This window comes from Pseudorasbora parva, chromosome 23, assembly GCF_024679245.1.
Source record: "Pseudorasbora parva isolate DD20220531a chromosome 23, ASM2467924v1, whole genome shotgun sequence".
NCBI lineage: Eukaryota > Metazoa > Chordata > Actinopteri > Cypriniformes > Gobionidae > Pseudorasbora > Pseudorasbora parva.
Window position 1 is genome coordinate 30,183,927 of NC_090194.1, and position 21,005 is coordinate 30,204,931.

The 21,005-nt window shown below is 40.9% G+C and overlaps 2 protein-coding genes across 4 annotated transcripts in view; both read right to left on the reverse strand.

Annotated features, from left to right (window-relative positions):
• The window catches only part of bmp1b (bone morphogenetic protein 1b), a 40,382-nt gene extending 38,477 nt beyond the window's left edge, over positions 1 to 1,905 (reverse strand). For 2 of the 3 annotated variants that reach the window (XM_067433528.1, XM_067433527.1), the window contains exon 1: positions 1,465 to 1,900. In XM_067433528.1, coding sequence (XP_067289629.1) covers positions 1,465 to 1,600 — 136 coding nt within the window. In that variant the 5' untranslated portion in view covers positions 1,601 to 1,900. Of the gene's footprint in view, positions 1 to 1,464 lie in introns of all 3 variants that reach the window. The other variant, XM_067433529.1, reaches the window with a different exon arrangement.
• A 6,754-nt stretch (positions 1,906 to 8,659) lies between these two features.
• Positions 8,660 to 17,067, reverse strand: npffr1l1 (neuropeptide FF receptor 1 like 1). Its single transcript, XM_067433623.1, has 3 exons — positions 16,697 to 17,067; positions 13,846 to 13,945; positions 8,660 to 9,470 (listed from the first exon to the last, which is right to left on the reverse strand). Exons 1-3 carry the CDS (start codon positions 16,971 to 16,973, stop codon positions 8,660 to 8,662), a joined length of 1,188 nt encoding a protein of 395 aa, XP_067289724.1. The 5' UTR covers positions 16,974 to 17,067.
• Positions 17,068 to 21,005: the final 3,938 nt, after the last annotated feature.

Consider the following 21,005-nt stretch of genomic DNA (forward strand, 5'->3'; position numbering starts at 1 on the left):
AAAAAACAGCCAAGCTCATGGAGGAGTGCTGTGGATGGGGCTAAAGAGTTAAGAGCAAACACACACACACACACAACATCATGGCATTATCCCTAGATAACTTTCACTTATTTTTCCCTCATAACCAGAAACAGTGACATTGTTGATTTCGTAGCCTAAAAAGAAAATGACAGCGCTGCCGACGGCTCCTGTAACCTGAACGAAGCTCGTCGATGGACGAGCTCTTGCTCTCGTTCTGGTTGATGTGTGCACGCACTCATCCAGGAGAAGTGTCCATACAAGAAATTCCTTGCCCTTTATGACCTCATACAAAACAAAACTTTTCTGAAAAAGTGTATTAGGCAGAGAAATACTCAATACGTCACACGCTCAGAAAAAAAAGGTGCAGTACTGTCACTGGGGCGGTACCCTAAGGTACAAAATTGAAAAGGTACATCTTTGTACCTTACTCACCCCTAAATGGTACATATCAGTACCTTAAAAGGTACATATCAGTACTTTAAGAGTGCATATTAATACCTTAAATGTACATAGTGGTACTTTAAAGGGGCATATTAGTATCTGTTTTGTACCTTAGGGTACCGCCCCAGTGACAGCAATGTACCTTTTTTTTGGACAGTGCATATGTCCAACTCGTGTGTTTTTTTGTTTTTGGCCATGTTCAGCATGAGAATCCAACAAGAATGCATTAAAAAGCATTACACCCACCCCTAAAAAAGCACCAAACTCAATTAGTCAAAATCAATATTATAATGATTTCATCAGCAGGTGGACAATATGTGTATTTAATAAAGCATAGTAAAAAGTGAATTTCCAATCAAGCAATTATGATAAATTGTGATTAGTAGCTATTTTTCTTTTGAGAAAATGTTTCCTTAAATTTGCAGAGCACTGTTTGACCATAATGATATGTAAGCAATACTAGGATTAAACTCTGTTATAATAGCCCAGCCCCAGACAACTTTAATCTGCCGTCTATTTAGTTGCCAGCTGTCTATTGCAGTTAAGTTTTGCCCACTGGGTACTTTTGCTGAGTTAGTCTGAGTTTCATACTGTAAATTAGGCAACATTTTAGTTTTACACACTCTGCCCGAGGATGCTGTTTTCAGAGTTGGGTTAGGGGGAGGTGTCGAATCACCAGGATCCCATTCACTTGTCCCAGATCTCATGCTGTCATGCAGTACACAGCTAAACAAAACAAAGCAACACAAACAACACAGCAAAACAACTCAAGATTAAACTAAACTAAACGTTAAGCAAACAAAGCCACACAACAGCAAACTAAATTAAACAAAACAACTTAAAACAAAATGATCAACTTTAATCAAAACCACATTAAACAAAACAAAATAACAACAGCAACGAAACAAAACAAAACAAAATAACAGCAGCAACGAAACAAAACAAAACAAAACAATTCGTTTAGAAAACAACAAAGTTTAGAAAATCGAGTAGACTTATTACCAGCTTTGCATGGGTCCTTGTAGTCAACTTCATCACTTTCTCCAGGACTTGTGTGATAGTTTAAATCCACTTTCATTGCGATCGTTAATAAAAGCCGAAGGCTGAACATAAGCAAACATGTCCACGGGGAATTCATGACGGGAATGAGTGCGGATGTGGACCTGGAGCCGGTGGAGAGCTGCGAGCTACGGTGGGAGTTTGGAAGGACTTGGGAAAATGGGAGCTCCCGGGAAGCTTTGCTCTCTTCAATGCCTTTATTCTAGTCCAGTGATTCGCTCAAATGCCCGGGCCTCGTGCCAACTTCAAGCTTAACATCACAGATCGGAGGTCAGTGCACTCAAAGTGTCCTGAGCCCATCTGTGTGGGAAAACGCGAACGCCCACGCTCATGCATTGCTTCTACTTTAACAAATGATATTTCGCTTATTGCCCTTATAGTGGCAACATCTAATATTTGTTTGAAACTGCAATCATAACGTTTTCCTATCTAGTAAAATGTGTCTTGAGGAATCACACCTGTCTGTGACAGCCAGACTGTCCCTCCATCCCAGTGCGCGCCCTAAATAACATTGAATTACTCACAGGATGGATATGGAACATTGAGAAGAAGGCTCTGACTGTAAATAGCAAAAGATCTAGGTGAGCAGCCCAATTAGAAACGGGTTCTGCATGTGAATCATTTTTCTCTAATTTGTAAACGACAAAAGGCAACCCACGCTTTTTTAACCAATCAGAAACGCTCTTCACATTTTTCGCTGAGCAGCCCGCATTTTTGCCCATGTAAAAAGTATTAGCTCAGAAATCAGAAATGCTCTTGGTAAAATTTCAGAATGTTTTTTTTTTTTATTATTATTATTATTATTTTTTAAGTTGTATTTAACCTGTTAAGTTATTTATTAGTATATAGATTTAAAGGCACAACGATGTAAGATTTTTGTAGTAAAATATCCAAAAACCTCTTGCACAATGTTATATATGTCATGCAGTTAGCCTACATCAACAGTTTGTAAGTTAAAGTAAATCATTAAAAAAATAAAAATACAAATAAAGTTTGTAAGTTAAAGTAAAAAGTTTGTAAATCGAGAGAAATTCCAATTTTAAATAATGGCTCGTCTCTTTTCATTGTCTTCTACCTTCGCATTTATTATTTTAAAATGCGACTTCTGGTAGCAAAGACGTACTTATTGTGCCTTTAAGCAAAAACAGCCGTTGTTACCAAAAATAAATAAAATTATGGGCTTTTTTTGCATAAAATATGTGATTCAGGCAATGTTTTTGAAAATCTTAACCTTAAACATTCTGTACAACCGCACCATATTCTATTTGTAATGTTTCCTCTAAATATATCTTGGTAGATATTATGACTTGTTCAAGGAACATTGATTGGGGGTGCGTTACATTCAGGTCTGTTTGATTAGGGTTGGACCTGAACTCTGCAGAGCAGGGCAAGATTTCCCATTCCTGCCCTAAAAAGACATGGTGAAGAAAAAAAACGGGAGGAAACATTTTTTGGCAATGCTTTTGCATTGTCTCGCAAATGTTTTGCTTTTCCCAGAGAAACATTTTGTTCACTCGCAAAATGTTTGCAAAATGTTTTGGGAGAATGCAACAGCATCGACTTTCCATATTTTTTTCCACCACCATGTGCTTTAGGGGCTCTGTCTGTACTACGCCTAATTATTTTGCTGCACTAATAAAAACTTCTACAATGCTAAACTCATTCGAAATGTACGGCTGAAACATGTTACAAAGACTGAACTATATAGTAGTGAATTGTGGACCTCGGTTCCCTGAGAATAACGGGAATGGGTATTGCGTTACCAGACGTTATGGGGAAACTCCTTTTTTCCAAAATATTAAAACCTTTTTTGAAAACGCAGTATGTGGCGAGGTAGTTGAGCGTGAGATATGGGAGGAGCGGGCGAGACCGGTGTGCCTCACAGGTGACGCTCATTCTCAATCACGCACCGGTCTCGCTCGCTCCTCCCATATCGAGTCCTCTCATGAGGGAGCTTGGAGGCATATAAGGACGAACGACACCAGTGAAGGACGAGGGCCTGGAATTTACATTGGTTCCGAACTGAGCACCAGTGGGTGAACACAAACCACTTAAGAGCATAGAGGCATCTTGTGGATGGGGCTCTAGCCTTAGAGATAGTATTCAGGAATCTCACTGGGAGGAGAGAAAGTTCCCATTGAGGCCATACATGGAGGGACCACAGCTCAGAATGTGGGGTGCCAACTTGTCCTGTTCGCCTGAGAGAGGAGGTCCTTCTTCAGGGGAATTGGCCATTGGGCTGCTGTTAGCAGCTGCATCAACTCAGGGAACCATGTCTGGGTCAGACAGAGAGAAGCCACTAGAAGGACTGCAAGTCTGTCTTCCCTGATCCATTTGATGACCTGAGGGAGCATCAAGAACAGAGGGAAAACATAGAGAGGGAGGCAAGGCCAGTCGTGGTCGTGCTATTTGAAAAGAATATCAGGCATTGAGATTTGTCTTATGAGGTGAAGAGGTCTACCTCTGCCCTCCCGAAGACACTCTAGATTGCCAAAACTGTCTAGGGATGGAGCAGCCATTCCCCGGTGGAGATAGTGTTCTGCCCCTTGGTTCAGTCTGCCTGGCACATGCACTGCTCTCAGTGAGTGTAGGTTGTGCTGTGCCCATAAGAGGAGGTGTCTGGCCAGTTTGCACAGAGAGCTCGACTTGCGTCCACCCTGGCGGTTTTTGTAGGACACCACCGCCATGTTGTCCGAGACGTGGTGTTCTGTCAGGTGCAGAAGGAAGGTCTTAAGAGCCAGAAAAACTAACATAATTTACAGATAGTTAATGTATAGCTGTTTTCCTGTACTTGAGCAGAGTCCGGAAGTTGTGCTCACACCAGTCTGACTTTTTGGAGGGTGGTCAGGCCGCAGCAGGACTTAACCATTTCCTCTTTCTTTCTAGCAGATCAAGAAGGCTTCCAAAGCTCAGGGTCCAGCACAATTCTAGGCTTTGGCATTTAAAGTTGGGGAAGCACTTCAATGATGGCGGCATTGTCAAGGCTCAGACACTGGCTGCTGAGTCGGAATGGCTTTTGGACAACTCAGAGCAGCAGAGCTGGAGCGTTGAGGCAGGAAGTGGTGCATTGCCTCCGAAGACTTCTGTGCCTCAATTGAAGTGCTCCGTGAAGCCACTCACTGCAGGGCTGAAGAGACTGGACCGGGGAGTTGAGGAAGGCAGTTTTGTCTGCATCCTTTATCTTCATTAGATTGCGCCATGAGTGGTGCTCAAGTACCACTAGGCTGGCCAAGGCTTTCCCTATAGCCAGGCAGAGGTGCACAGCTTCCTCTAGAAGGGGCAGTTTCTCATAGACTTTTCCCTCTGTGCCATCAATGGTAGTGAGAGCAGAGACGGAAGTGCAGAGACGGGCCTAGTAGGGGGCACACCATAACTTAGTCAGCTCATCGTGCACCTCTGGATAAACTGCCGCAGGTCGGTGGCGAGGGGCCTGCTGACGCCCGGCAGAAACCACTCATCAAGGTGGCTTCTTGTGGGCTCTTCCGGTGGAGAGCATTTGAGGCAGAGCTCTTTGACTGCTCTAGAAAAGACACGGAAAAGTTAGGTGTCAGTTCCAACTCTAGCGTCACTTCTGCACGAAGACAGCAGGGGGGCGGGGTCATCCACTGAGCTCGACCAATCCTCTCTGTCAGAAGCCACCAATTCATGCAATAGACAGAAGCCATTATGGAGGTCCTCTTCAGATCCTCCGAACGAGAAGAGGCCGTTTGCTTCACGCGTGAGATGCTGGTCTTTTTGGGCGAAGAGCATGAAAGAAATCTCTCTTTCTGAAGAGAGTGAGGCATATGGGGTCTGCACCGGAATGGCCTCACTCATATCCGGGCTCTGCATGTATCACATTTGAATCAACATTGCAGAAATGTTTTTGTTTGAAAATGTGCTATTTTAGCGAGCTCGCTGGATGACCACAGGGAATGGCGAACAGCTGAGGGCGGTGTTGAGCCAGTTGCTGACTGCTGAAGTCTGCTGGCTGGTTCGGCTCATTCTGCTGCTGGGTTTGTTCTTATGGTAAGAAGGCTTTTCAGAAGGAGAACCTGTTAAGAATAAATCTGAATCTTAAGCAAACAAGCCACTTATATAGGCAGAGGCCATTTTGCAGGCTCTACACTATATTTATCGAGACTAACATGATTGTAACATGACATGATTGGTTCGCACAGATACGCCGCATCGGAAAAGGAGTTTCCCCATAGTATCTAGCAATTCAATACAAGTTTTTGAAAGGGAACTGAAGCACATTTGCATCAGATAGTCGTGAGTTACACTCATTATCATTACTACAGCCTACAGTTTGCTGGCTAGCTTTGCCTTTGTAAATGCATATTACCAGGTTGCGATAATTTGCAAAACAGTTTTCCCAAAAAACGATGATATCAAAAAGCCACCTTGATTAAGAGCTGAGGTTCAACACCTGCCTCTGCAGTGAACATTTTACACACAAGACAACTGAGACAACTGGGATTCCCTAATCCGATTGTTACTAGTGAACAGACTTATGAAATTACTTCTTTTATTTACTTACTTTATGGTATAGATTTTTTTATCATTCAAATTTGGCTTTGTGGTTAATAACACATTTTCTATGGTGTGACAAACTCAGAACACATTTAATATTGCTTGACACAGACTTTAAATAAATGAAAATTCACACTGCTGTCATAGTATGCAGTTTTTCCTTTCAACACCTTTATTATAATAACAGCCCAAATTAATTTACAGTATAACACCATGGACGTAGGAGAGTAAGAGCTGTGTGTATGTAAACCTCACTCCCCTGATCTCAAGGCGTGCGCTAGAGACTGACGCTAGATGCCGTGGCCTTTAGTGTCCTTGTTAGTGTCCACCTCCTTTGCCGCAGCAACCCCAATTCGAGTCCTGCTGGGCGTGGGTCGAGTAGGACCACTTACATTTGGTGCCGTGAACCGGAAGGGAGTGAGGTTTAGGGGATGAGTGTAATGGACGAAGGCCAAGAGCTGTGTGTATAAACCTCACTTCCCTGGCCCTCTAATGGCTGTGGTCTTTAGTGTAATGTTAGTGTGCCTGCCTCCCATGCCACAGCAACTCCCGCAAATTTTATGGATATAAAAAGTGTTTAAAAGTTCATAACAATTACAGAGATTTTTGTAAAAATTCATACATCAAAGACTGTCATTTACAGAACCAGAGCACGTTTGAAGATCAAGCTGGTTTAACTACATTACACTTGGCAAACCTGGTGCAGATAATGACTGGTCCTTGCAAGAGTTTCTGATGCAAAGAATCTTGAGAGCAACATGTCTTTCTATCAGTTGACTTTGAAAGGCCCTGTGTAGAGGTCATTTTTTGTAGCACTTCTGTTTGGAAAAGAGGCAATAACACTCTGACGTGAATCATAAATCTGGGCAACTTAGAAGTGACAGATAAAAATTATGTTCATATAAGTAAATGTCACCACACATGAAATAACCTCACAATGTATGTATTCATTTTTTTGATGTATTTAGCATTAAATGTCACTCCAATCTGGAGTAATGGGCACAAACCACCTCCCACATATCCACATAAAATCATGCATATAAAAAAAGGTTTGTTGCCCTTGTTTCCATCACATATTTAAAAGCAGGGTTCTGAAACAATTAAGGTCAAATGTTTCCATCTGTGTAAATCATATATACATATCAGAAGAAATAAATGAGAATAAAAGTGAGTTCAATCACATATGTTACAAATAAATACTTATAAGATTAAAAAATATAAATAAATACATTTTTAATTAAAGCAAAAAATTAAGATTTTGTTACAAATATACAGTAGGTTACTTACAAAGCATCTGTGATCTGACGTGCAGGGATGTCGTTGTATTTACAACATTCGAAAATGGGTACAATTTAATGCATGAGCACAGATGGGTTGCTCTTATGAATTCCCAGGTATGTGTGATACCTCCTGTTACGGTTTTTTTTTTTTTTTTTCCTGAGTGACATTTGTCATGCAGCAAGCCCAGATGTGGTTAATTTGCATGAAAAGGGGGTCTGTGGATTTTATTTAATCCTCCATGGATGCAACACAAAAGTTTAATATGAAAAACATCTCCACTAACCCACTAAATGAGACCCTCTGCTCTAGGCTACACTGAATTTGGTTAAGCGTCCTGATACTCTACAGTGCATTCTGAAAGTATTCACAGTGCTTCACTTTTTCCACATTTCGGAATGTTACAGCCTTATTCCAAAATGGATTCAATTCGTAATTTTGTCCCCAAAATTCTACAAACAACACCCCACAATGACAACGTGAAAGAAGTTTGTACATGTATTCACAGCCTTTACAATGACAATCAAATTGAGCTCAGGTGCATCCGTTTCCACTGATCATCCGTGAGATGTTTCTAAAACTTATTTGGAGTCCACCTGTGGTAAATTCAGTTGACTGGACATGATTTGGAAAGGCACACACCTGTCTATATAAGGCCCTATTTCAGAGCACACACCAAGCCATGAAGTCCAATGAACTGTCTGTAGACCTCCGAGATACGATTATATCGAGGCACAGATCTGGGGAAGGGTACAGAACACTTTCTGAGCACAGTGAGCACAGTAGCCTTCATTATCCATAAATGAAAGAAGTTTGGAACCACCAGAACTCTTCCTAGAGCTGGCTGCCTGGCCAAACTGAGCGATCGGGGAGAAGGGCCTTAATCAGGGAGGTGACAAAGAACCAGATGGTCACTCTGACAGAGCTCCAGTGTTCTTCTGTGGAGAGAGAAAAACCTTCAGAGGAACAACTATCTCTCCAGCACTCCACCAATCAGGCCTGTATGGTAGAGTGGCCAGATGGGACATAACTGTCTGTCTGAAGTTTGCCAAAAGGCACCTGAATGACTGTGAATACTTTCCGGCTACACTGTATCTGAAACGTGAAGGTTTGTGACCTTTATAACCTCAACATCCTGAGACACCATTATGCCATTGACAGCCTTCAAAAGAAGCTGTTTATTCTGAAAAAATGTGTTCGAGCAACATAACATTTTGTTTGGATTATATTTGAAGCAAAGATGGGAGCATCCGGGTCATGTGCTTGAATGTGCCAGTTGAGCAACTTGAGAAGAATGGCAATGCTACAGCTTTTTCCTGGAACATTTAACCCCTCAATTGCACCTTCACTCCACCCAGGCTCCTATAACTCTGTGGGAGGCTGTAATTCCATGCATGTCCTCAAGGAGAATTCCCTGAATACCATGAGCCGTCCCTTGAGGCATCACAGCAAAGCAGCAGTCTTTCCGCCTCCTGGTCACACCTCGGTTCCCGTCGGATACTTTGTTAGGGGGTGGGATAGCAAAGTGCGCGTGACACATCTCCGACACAACAGAGCTGCAGGAGCTGCAGGCTATAGCGGCCTGGAAGCCCCTACGGAAGTTCTCATTGAAGAAGCCGTAGATAATCGGGTTAACACCACTGTTGAAGAACGCCAGCCAGTGAGCAACAGGAAAAAGATAGCTGCTCAGGAAATCAATCTGTTGACGGTCCAGATCCTGATAGTCCGTAAGAAGCATCAACGTCCAAAGCGGCAGCCAGGACACCATGAACAGAACAGCAACCATGATGAGCATCTTGAGGACTTTCATCCTCCTCCTGGAGCGAGCTCGATTCTCCCGTAGATTGTTGGAGAGTTTGGCAGCGATGCAGCCGTACATGATGCTTATGAGTCCCAGCGGGGCCAGGTACACATGGACGAAGATTACTGTTGTGTAAACTCGCCGCATGTCGGCTCTCGGCCAGTCCTCGAAACACACAAACAGTGGGTACATCTGGTTGTCCTGGACCATGTAAATGTCATCCAGGTGAATGACCGTCAGAGTTGCAGCAGAAGGAAAGATGATGGCAAAAGCGAGCAGCCAAATGAAGATGATGGCGAAGAGCGCAGTGACCGGCCTCAGGCGGTGATGGAAAGGGTAAACAATCCCGGTAAACCTGTCGATAGACAAGTGTAAAGCTTAAAGGGATAGTTCAGCCAAAAATGAAAATTAGCCCAATATTTACTCCTAGGTGTGATTTGACATTCTTCTAAATTATATTAAAACATTTCCAGGTTTTTCCAAGCTTTATAATGGCAGTGAATGTCCATCTATCTATCATAAATGTAATCCACGCGGCTCTGGGAGGCTAATTAAGACCTTCTGAAGTGAAGTGATACATACATTTGTGTAAGATAAATATCCATATTTAAAGGGGTGATGAATTGAGAAATCAACTTTCCCTTAAGCCTTTGATATATAAAAGGTCATGGTAATATAAGAATATCCTGCAAGTTTCGAAGCTGTAAAGTTCCTTGTTAGTAAAAGAAAAGCTTTTATAGACACCAGACCCAGAAATGAGAGCTCTTTAATCAATGACGTATTAGAAGGAGGAAACTCTGTGTAAGCTGCTTCTGTAGCCCCGCCCACCAACTCGTGGAGCTAAACGAGGAATAAACATGCTGAAGATAACAATATAATCGTTTGTAAACAAGGCACACAGGTCAACATTAGATTTGCAGACATATTGAGATTAGACATATTGAGATTCAGTGCCGTTCTTTGTTCTTTTCTCAGAGAAAAGCTTAACTCCAAGTCTTCCAGAGTCGCGGTCAAACCTGATTCGAAAGAACGCCGTTCACCAGCTTCTGTTTTTACAAGAAGCATGCAAGCGCAACTCTGCCGTCATTATGTTAAGCCCCGCCCATCGACTCTATACACGATGTGATTGGCCCAACCAGAGTTTGGCGTTTACAGCTCTGAAGTGTATTGAGAGTTGCTAGACGATACTCGCGGCATCTAGATTTCTAGGCAAAATTTTCTCACAAATATTGGAAAATTCCGTGTTTGACGGGAAAGAGTTAAAAACATTGAAAAATTATATGAAGCTTAAATAAAATATAAATATTAAATGAGCAACTTGTCTGTCTGCAACTTACACTAAACAAAGTGTCTTTAAAGCAAACTAAAAACTTAAACCAAACTAAAAAGTAAATAAAACCAAAATAGCAATACAGAAAAAAAAAATTCTACAATTTCTTCTCTTCCCTGTCAATCTCTGATGCGGTTCACGTTGTAAACACAGTGCAGCACTTCCAAGTTCTACATCAGAATGGCAGGTTGGTATTGGCCGAATCCTGCGTCAGCAGCAAACGCATGTGTCGGGGTGCTCACGTGAACAGCATCAGAGACTTACAAAGAGAAATTTTTTTTCTTATTTTTGTGTTTTTGCGCGCAAAAAGTATTTCCGTCGCTTCATAACATTAAGGTTGAACCACTGTAGTCAGTCGCATGGACTATTTTAACAATGCCTTTAAACTGGTTATGATGTCGCAGTCTATGTGGGTTCAGAAATATCAGTTTTGTGTTCTAATTTGTGTTCTGAAGATGAACAAAGGTCTTACAGGTTTGGGTGAACCAACCCTTTAAAGTGCCTCTAATATGGTATTTGAAAGGTTCCTATTTTTGTTTTCGGAGTCTTCAACAACAGGTTTACATGCGTGCAAGGTCAAAAAGCACTTTCATTGTCTTATTATATGCATTTATTTTTACCTTATTTACTCAACGGCTCCCAAAGGATTCGCTCAACGATTTATTTTTCCAGGCCCCTCCTTTGCGTGACGCCAATTGATAAAGTGACCCAATGAGTTGTGATTGGTATACTCCGTGCAGGTAGCCTAGAAATCTAGACGCACCCTAGTGGCAGCAAATCTAATCTGCCCTGAGTGTCGTCTAGCAACTCTCAATACACTTCTGAGCTGTAAATGCCCAACTCTGGTTGGGCCAATCACATCGTGTATAGAGTCGGTGGGCGGGGCTTAGCATAATGACGGCCAAGTTGCGCTTGCGTGCTACTAGTAAACAGAAACTGGCGAACGGCGGTCTTTCGAAACAGCTTTGACCGCGACTCTGGAAGATTTGGAGTTAAGCTTTTCTCTGAGAAAAGAACAAAGAACGGCAATGAAGTCATTCTTAAAAAGTGTTGAACATGTTATACAATGTATGAACAGACAGGATGAGGAAACGTCCAGAGTTGCTGATGAACCAGAAAGTAATTCGCAAACACGGCTGGAGCAGGACCTTTCTCAATGGTAAGTGTCAATGTAGTTGGTGTGGCACTTCAGGCTGATTGAACATGCAGAATTAGAGTAAGAATGTCTGAGAACTGACGTGCTGTAATCTGATTAATCTTGCTGTCTGTCGCCATTTGTTAGTTTAGTGTTACGCGTCACAGACTAATTAATTGCTGGATTTATTTACAGTATGTGCACTTGTGGGAAATGTATCAAAATGACAAGCGAGGCTGAAAATGCACATTTTTCATCTTGACGTCATAACGAAATGGCTTGGGTTTTGTTTTAAAAGTGATTTGTTGAAAGACAAAACTTTATATACGGTACACTTTCAGATGTTTTCATTAATTTAGAGCTAGCTATGTTAGCCCCGCCCACAACATTTGAGGTTGGGAAGTTCGGTCTGGACTTGATCCGTTGTGGAGCAACTATGCCTGAACAGGAGATGTTCCGACCAATCAAATTGTCAGGGCAGGCTTTATAAGATGATTGACAGTAACGTTATCAGCCATGTCACCAAAGAGCGCTTGGTTTGAACTAAACTGAGAACTGAGACTTCGTATATGCATACCTTTACTATTTCTCTCAAAAATTACAATCATGTTGGTAAGTACTCCATGTATCCTTCAATTCTTTTTAAAACATGGGCAAAGATCGTTTACTCTCATCTTCTTCTACTTCTCCATGCGTGAGGGCAGTTGAGTTCTGTTCACAACCATGTGTTAGTGATATGTTGTTCATGAAGGATTTTTTTTTTTTTTTTTTTGAACTAATCTTTAATATCACTCAGGAACAATGGGTTGTCGCAGAGAGCGATTCGTTCATTTTGTGTTGACCGTACATGCGCTACATGCCATTGGTTCTCTACAGGATCTCATGCATTCAGCCTATAGCACTGTAAGTTGGTGAACGAATGACTCAAACCCGAAGACTCCAGAGGTGAACTAACTGCTTAACTCCCCCGCCCAGATCAGACACTGATGATGGAACTAACGACTCAAACCCAAAGACAGGAGAGGTGAAATAATCTTTCTAGGGAAAAGAGGTGATTAAGTGTGAAGTGACAAAAGAAAGAATGATTCAGATTGAGTGGTGAGGTGAACTAACAGACTGCATAGCCCGGAGACCTAGCTGAGCAATCAATGAATCATTTATTTGACATCATCCGTTTCCGCTTGCCAGATTTGAAGCTTTCAGGCGGCCTGCACGGCACTGACATCTTGAGACCGAGTCTGCGCAGTAGAGATTTCGGGACCCGAGTTGCGCAGTAGAGAGCAGGAAGTAGAGCAGGACGTACAGTTGCGATATCAAAAGCCCACCCACACTCTCGCAGATGCAGAAGAATTAATTATGTTTGTTTGTGAAATAAACAGTTATGGAAATGTAGAAATTAAAACTTAAGTTCCAATCTGCACCCAAAAATCCAGAAAAAAGTCTGTTAGTGCCTCAGCGACAACTTCACTCAGAGACGTCAATCTCAGCTGTCAATCATGACACCCGTTTTTATAGCATCAAATAACTAACTAAAACTAATCTTATTTTAAAAACGAACACTTGAAATGAAATCACCGTGATGATAACTGCCTTCAATGACATAAACTAACTTTGGGGAAAAATATTTGAGGTGTAATTTTATTGTTTAGTTTGCCTCGCGTCCATTAGAAAACACAGAGGGGCGGCTATACTGGGACCGGTCAGCAGGGGGCGATCTAGGTGCGAAAGCTTCAGTATCTGAGAGGGGTGCTGCAGGCTTGTATCCGACTCATATTCTGACTAGAGCCAAATATGACGATGCCAGGCAAATGTTACACACTACATGAAAGGCAATTTTCCAACTTTAAATCTTGTTAATTTTAAAAAGTTACATAGTGTACCTTTAGTAAACACTAGTGTTAAAAAATAATGATCACACTCAAACCATGATTAGTTGGCATGCTCAAATAACACATCATCACAAACACCCTAACAAAATTACCTGTACTGGGCACTGTACACTAATAAAAAGCTAATGCAGGTAAAATGCATTAAATTAGTTTGTAATTACACAGTGAGATTATCAAAGAATGCTTTTTGAGGTTGGCTCTTTTCCATCAGATTCAGCAGTAGTTTCTGAGTGCACTATAGTTGCAAATTATACCATATAAAAAATTCAGCCTCTCTCAACTCTCAGATGCAAAAGAGTATTAATTACATTGCACTGCTTTAATCAAGCATTATTTCTAATTGAAATGTTCAATGACTATAAATAGTAACCATTACCTGTCAACTGCTATGGCAACCAGCGTGAACACTGAAGCAGACACTGACATGCCCTGGACTAGATTGCTCATAGTGCAGGTGATCTGGTTAAAAGGCCAACCTGTCAAGAAATCAAGGATTGTCATGTGAAGCAGATCTGGTGACTGTGATTATGATGATATTAAAGGATATTTCACCCAAAAATGAAATTCAGTCCATGATTCACCAACCCTCAAGTTATCCTAGTTGTATATGACATTTTTCTTTCAGACAAATGCAATCAGTTATATTTAAAAAGTCCTGGCTAATGCAAGCTTTATAATGCCAGGGATTGTTGCTCTGTTTTTGAAGTCTATAAAATTGCCTCTGTCCATCAAATAACGTGCTCCACACAGCTCTGGGGGGTTAATAAAGGCCTTCTGAAACAAATTGCTGCTTTTGTGTAAGAAAAATATCCATATTTAAAACGTTTTTAATTAAAGTACTGGCCAGTCGCCTTACCTGGAAAAGTGTTCAAAGTGCCTTCTCGAAATTCAAGATACGTACGCGACATCTGACGAGCATAACTGGACGTGTAAGCCAAGTGGCAATCAAGGGGGTAATCTAGCACTCGGAAAGTGTTCCACCCATAATGGCGGCCATTGCTAACCAAGCCATCATCTGCTGTTAGCATCCCATTGACTCCCATTCATTTTTGAGTCACTTTGACAGTGAATAACTTTACATCTGAGGCGTTTAAAGACTCCATTTGTCCATTGTTGATTTCTAAAGAAACACGACAATGCATAAAAGGCTCCATTACCTTGTATCTTACACTATCGACCCGTAGAAGCTGTTTTTGTAAAAAATAGGCTAACGATTGCGTCATAACCAACGCGACTCTGTCGCACAGTTGAGAAATAACCGTATAGACAGGAGGAGACGCTCAGAAGCTATCTTTACTGTTTATGAGACAGTCGGGGGGACGTGGAGACATAAAGTCCGATAAAGTCAATGGGGAAGAATGGGGAGAAGCCAATAGTGAGCCAAAAGCAACGGGAGAAAATATTTAAACAACGTGATTCAGATTTCACTTTCCTTTACTAGAAGACCTACAGCTGTCAGACAGGAGGCTTACGTCAATCTACATCGTCAAGCTCAGTCTGAGCCTGCGCAGTTCGCTCAGCCATCAGAAAGTGAGTGCCTGTAATTGACCTAATTTTCCGCCGTTGACATCTATGGGATCGCTCTGTCCATTTCTTTTACTGTCTATATTGGCAACCTCCCGTGGTCTCTCTTGAAGCCAAAACTGCAATTCCTCGACTAGCCACTAGGGACAAGCTCCAGAAGAATCTCATGTTAAAGGGATAGTTCACTTTGAAATTAAATTTTGATGTTTTAGCTTACCTCATGGGCATCCGAGATGTAGGAGTATTTGTTTCTCCAGTAGTTTCAATTTTGATCATTTTAGGTCAAACCGTTCTTGTCTGTGTCTCACATAATGCAGGTCTATGGTCACCACCTCAAAGAGCATACACAGAGAAGTCCAAATTAAACAATCCCCCATCGTAAGTACACACTGATGGCCTAAGACACGAAACGAGCGGTTTGTGTGAGAAAACAAACAGTATTTATATCGTTTTTACTTCTTATACACCACAGGAAACACGCATGCGCGCCCTCGGATCAGTCGGACGTAGTGGTGTACAAGAGGTAAAAATGATATAAATACTGTTTGTTTTCTCACACAAACCATTCGTTTCGTGTCTTAGGCCATCAGTGTGTACTTACGATGGGGGACTGTTTAATTTGGACTTCTCTGTGTATGCTCTTTGAGGTGGTGACCATAGACCTGCATTATGTGAGGCACAGACAAGAACAGTTTGAGCTAAAATGATCAAAATTGAAACTACTGGGGAAACAAATACTCCTACATCTCGGATGCCCATGAGGTAAGCTAAAACACATCAAAATTTAATTTCAAAGTGAACTATCCCTTTAAAGAATGTTCAGATTCCCAACTTTACATTCCCATATGTTAACAGCCTGGTAAAAAATTGTGGTTTTGGTCTATAATTTTGCCCTTCATGACAACTGTGAGGGGGGTGGATTTTTTTTTATAACTCATTCGTTTAAATTATATAAATCCTTAAAGTTCTGTATAATTAAGGGCGTGGTTACTTTGAGTGACAGGTGGATAGATTTTATCCGCTGTCTATAGTCATTGCGTCACATAAGCTCCGCCCACCTCCCACCGCCCACCTCCCGCCTCTTTAACTATTTTCTGTTATCCAGGCGTGACTCACGAAGACGCGTTGCCAAAATGGCAGCGCCCAGCTCGTCTCTACTTTACACTTCAGAGCGGCTTGTCAGAATCCTATGGGTGACATCACGGACACTATGTACATATTTTTTTACAGTCATAGTGTAAGCCTTTGAACTGCAGAGGCACTTTCAACACTTTTTCCATAAACTGAATACGGAAGGCGATCGGCTGAAACTTTACTTTATAAAGTTTTAAATATGGATATTTTTCTTACACAAACGCATCAGTTCACTTCCAAAGGCTTTTATTAACCATGAGCTGTGTGGAGCGCGTTATTTGACGGACAGAGGCATTTTTATGGACTTCAAAAACAGAGCAACAATCCCTGCCATTATAAAGCTTGGATTAGCCAGGACTTTTATATTATAACTCAACTTTTATTTGTCTGAAAGAAGAATGTCATATACACCTATAGGATAACTTGAGGGTGAGTAAATCATGGGGTAATATTCATTTTTGAGTGTACTAAACCTTTAATGAATATGAAAATTGTGATATTGAATATGACTGTCACATTAATGAAGATGATATTAATAATGATGGCAATGAAGATGATGACCTACAGACCTGAGATGAGGCTGTCAATCAGTGTGGTGGGCACACAGAACACGCCCACCAGCAGATCACTAATGGCCAAGTTCAGGATGAAGAGATTAGTGACCGAACGCATGTTGCGGTTCCTGATGATCACCAGGCAGACGAGTCCGTTCCCCACGATACAAAGGAGCAGCACCAGCAGGTACGAGAGGATGTAGCTGATGGCCATGCCTGCCGAGTGGATGTAATACGGCAGGAGCGTGCAGTTGTCCAAAGTGAGGTTGTCAGCAGATTGGTTCAGGGTCATTTTGTAATTTTTGTTTAAATTTATTTAACTACAAAAATAGGGGACAGTGTATATTAACCAAGATTCATGACTGTAAATGTACCCAAATAATAATTAAAAAAAATTAAACATAAGATGCAAAGAAATATTACAATTAGAATGTCCACAATTTACGGATGATATCTGATATTGATGATACAAGCATTCATAGGTAGTCCATTTGCCACATGTTATTGTGCCTAAAAAGAAAAGAACAGAAAAGAAAAGAGAGAGAGAGAAAGAGAGAGAGAGAGAGAGAGAGAGAGAGAGAGAGAGAGAGAGAGAGAGAGAGAGAGAGAGAGAGAGAGAGAGAGAGAGTACAATAAGTATACAAAACCAGAAATTGTGAACAACTCTAAAAAAACAATAAAATATGTAATTTCTACAGTTTCCTGGTTTAATAAAAAAAAAAATAATAATAATAATAATAATCATCAAAGAAGCTGCATTAATGTTCACATTGTTGATTATGAAGAAGCAATTTCTTAATATTGTACTTAAAAGAGTTAAACAATGTGCATTCACAAATGGCATATATATTTTGTCTATTTTCGGTGGATGGAATATTGGTTTACTGCTTTTAAGAAAAAGAAGAAGATGCACAGAAATATTACAATTAGAATGTTATTTATTCATGAACTTATTGATGATATTTGGTTGATGAAAATTTCTCAACCACACCACAAAAGCTTGTTGTAATCAGTTAATTTTCTGGTCAAATATTTCTAACAAACACTTTCATTTACTAAGAGCTTGTGCTGGTGTAAACTAGTGGGGTTGTAAAATAATGAAAAATATAGATTATAATTGCATAACACATTCATAAAACAAATGGCACATAATGTTTTTACTTTCGTGAATAAGTTAGGCTATTCAAAGTATAAACGCGAGACTTTAATCACCTCAGCATATAGCCGCATGATCATTTTTATATAAAATAGAGTTTTTCGTATTTTAAAAGTTATGACAATAGAGTGAATACAAAAAAGAAAAGTCTTACATCATAGCACATCATATAAGAGATTTGTATCCTATTAGTCAAAGCGAATAAGAATGCTCACCTGTTGCTTCAGACACGTGAAATGCGCGCGCGCGCGTGTGTGTGTGTGTGTTAAATCCACTCGTCTGCCGAGCAGGCTGCTGTGTTCAGAGGTTCTGTGCTCTGGCTGCAATGCGCAACTCTCACTTCATAGTAAGCGCAATGCACTGGAAACGCGCGCGCGACGCAACAGTAGATTCCACGAGTGCAGTGACAGCTGTGTGTCCCCTGACGTCATCGATCATAATACTTTTTATTCATGTAAGAGGTAAATGTCATTTAAATGTACATTTGCATTTAATTATGTATTAGATGTTTTGCTCTAGTGTATTACGAATGAATAAATACCATATGATTGTATGTATTTACAGTTGAGCTATAAGTTAACTAATTTCTCAGCTCCCATTTAAAATGAAAGGTGATCGAAGTTCCTTGACGGCTCTAGTCTTTGCCTAGACTACATTTGAGTATATATTTGAGGGGGGGAAATGATACAAGTCTTACTACATTTACTGCCTCAAGTAGTCTGTTGCCATATGCTAAAATATTTTCAGATTTCAAAACATAATGATTAAGCTTAATTTAATTCGTACATGAACTGACTGAATAGGACAGTTAATTCAAAAATGAAAGTTCTGCCATCATCTAGACTACTCATCATCAAGTAGTTCCAAGTATGTTTCTTTCACCTTGCTGAAAACAAAAGAAGATATTTTGAAGAATATGGGAAACCTCTATGATACACAAATAACACAATATGATATCATTGAGGAAATTGAAATATGCTAATTTATTGAGAAGGACCTATATATATACATATATATATATATATATATATATATATATATATATATATATATATATATATATATATATATATATATATATATATATATATACTCACCTAAAGGATTATTATAGGAAGACCATACTAATACTGTGTTCGACCCCCGTTCGCCTTCAGAACTGCTTTAATTCTACGTGGCATTGATTCAACAAGGTGCTGAAAGCATTCTTTAGAAATATTGGCCGATATTGATAGGATAGCATCTTGTATTTACATTTAACATTTAATCATTTAGCAGACGCTTTTATCCAAAGCGACCTACAAAAAAGGGTAGAGCAATAGAAGCAACGAAACAAACAAGGCCAACAACCTGTAAGAGCTGTAAGAATTCTCAATTAATTAGCACAGTACATAAATGTTTTTTTTTTATTTTTTATTTTTTTTATAGCCATCTACAATAGCCATCTACAATAGCCACCTACAACAAAAACTTGTACACGGCAACTTGTCACGTACGCAAAATACTGAACACTCGATTTTGATAGCCATGATAACAACCCATTAGGACTAAGGCTGTTGCCCCATGCTGTTGTCATTAATGCAGATTAAGTGGCCCAATGGGTTGGTTTTGTATGGCATTCTAGCTAAACGCGCAGCAATAGCCATCTACAACAAAAAAATCACGTACGCAAAATACAGTACACCCGATTATGATAGCTATGATAGCTGTAACACACCCGCCTGAAGGCACAAATCCGGATGAGAGACGTAGATATGATCCAGGAGTGTGCGCTTTTTGGTCGTTGCTGTGGTGATCAGTAAGTGCTATTCTGTATTGGTCAGGTGTAATTGGAAAAGATGTGTCTTAAGATGTTTTTTAAAAATGGCTACAGACTCGGCAGCACGAATTGAGATCGGCAGGTCATTCCACCAGGTGGGAACGGTCCAGGAAAATGTCCGTGAGAGCGATTTCATGCCTCTTTGGGATGGAACCACGAGGCGCCGCTCACTCGCAGAATGCAAGCTTCTGGAGGGTGTGTAAGTCTGAATAAGTGAGTTTAGGTATATTGGTGCAGAGCCAGTGGTTGTTTTGTAGGCAAGAACTAGTGCCTTGAACTTGATGCGAGCAGCCATTGGCAACCAGTGCAGTTTGATGAAGAGAGGCGTAACATGCGCTCTCTTCGGCTCATTAAAGACCACTCTCGTCGCTGCATTTTTGGATCAGCTGCAAGGGTTTGATAGTGCATGCTGGAAGCCCAGCCAGAAGAGCATTACAATAATCCAGTCTGGAGAGAACAAGAGCTTGAACCAGGAGTTGTGCAGCCTGTTCTGATAGGAAGGGTCTAATCTTTCTAATGTTGTATAAAGCAAATCTGCAGGACCGGGCTGTTGCAACAATGTGGTCAGTGAAGTTTAACTGGTCATCTTGCAGTTGATGGAGATTTGTGGGATGCACATCCAGGGTACGAAGCTCCCGTTCCACCACATCCCAAAGATGCTCTATTGGCTTGAGATCTGGTGACTGTGGGGGCCATTTTAGTACAGTGAACTCATTGTCATGTTCAAGAAACCAATTTGAAATGATTCTAGCTTTGTGACATGGTGCATTATCCTGCTGGAAGTAGTCATCAGAGGATGGGTACATGGGGGTCATAAAGGGATGGATATGGTTAGAAACAATGCTCAGGTAGGCCGTGGCATTTAAACAATGCCCAGTTGGCACTAAGGGGCTAAAAGTGTGCCAAGAAAACATCCCCCACACCATTACACCATCACCAGCAGCCTGCACAGTGGTAACAAGGCATGATGGATCCATGCTCTCATTCTGTTTACGACAAATTCTGACTCTACCATCTGAATGTCTCAACAGAAATCGAGACTCATCAGACCAGGCAACGTTTTTCCAGTCTTCAACTGTCCAATTTTGGTGAGCTTGTGCAAATTGCACAAATTGATCTTTTTCCTATTTGTAGTGGAGTTGTGCGTGTTGTGGCTTCACAAATGCTTTTTGCTGCATATCTTGGTTGTAACGAGTGGCTATTTCGGTCAAAGTTGCTCTTCTATCAGTTTGAATCAGTCGGGCCATTTTCCTCTGACCTTTAGCTTCAACGAGGCATTTTCACCCACATGACTGCTGCATACTGGAAAAAAATTGGGACAGGTAGCAATAAGAGGCCAGAAACGTTTA

What these genes read in the sequence shown, in the direction of transcription:
- npffr1l1 (XM_067433623.1), bottom strand. Translation starts at nt 16,973, where the DNA reads ATGACCCTGAACCAATCTGCTGACAACCTCACTTTGGACAACTGCACG. An exon ending in GATTGACAGCCTCATCTCAG is followed by an intron (nt 13,946 to 16,696) that starts GTCTGTAGGTCA and finishes ATTTCTTGACAG; the next exon opens with GTTGGCCTTTTAACCAGATC. An exon ending in GTTGCCATAGCAGTTGACAG is followed by an intron (nt 9,471 to 13,845) that starts GTAATGGTTACT and finishes GTCTATCGACAG; the next exon opens with GTTTACCGGGATTGTTTACC.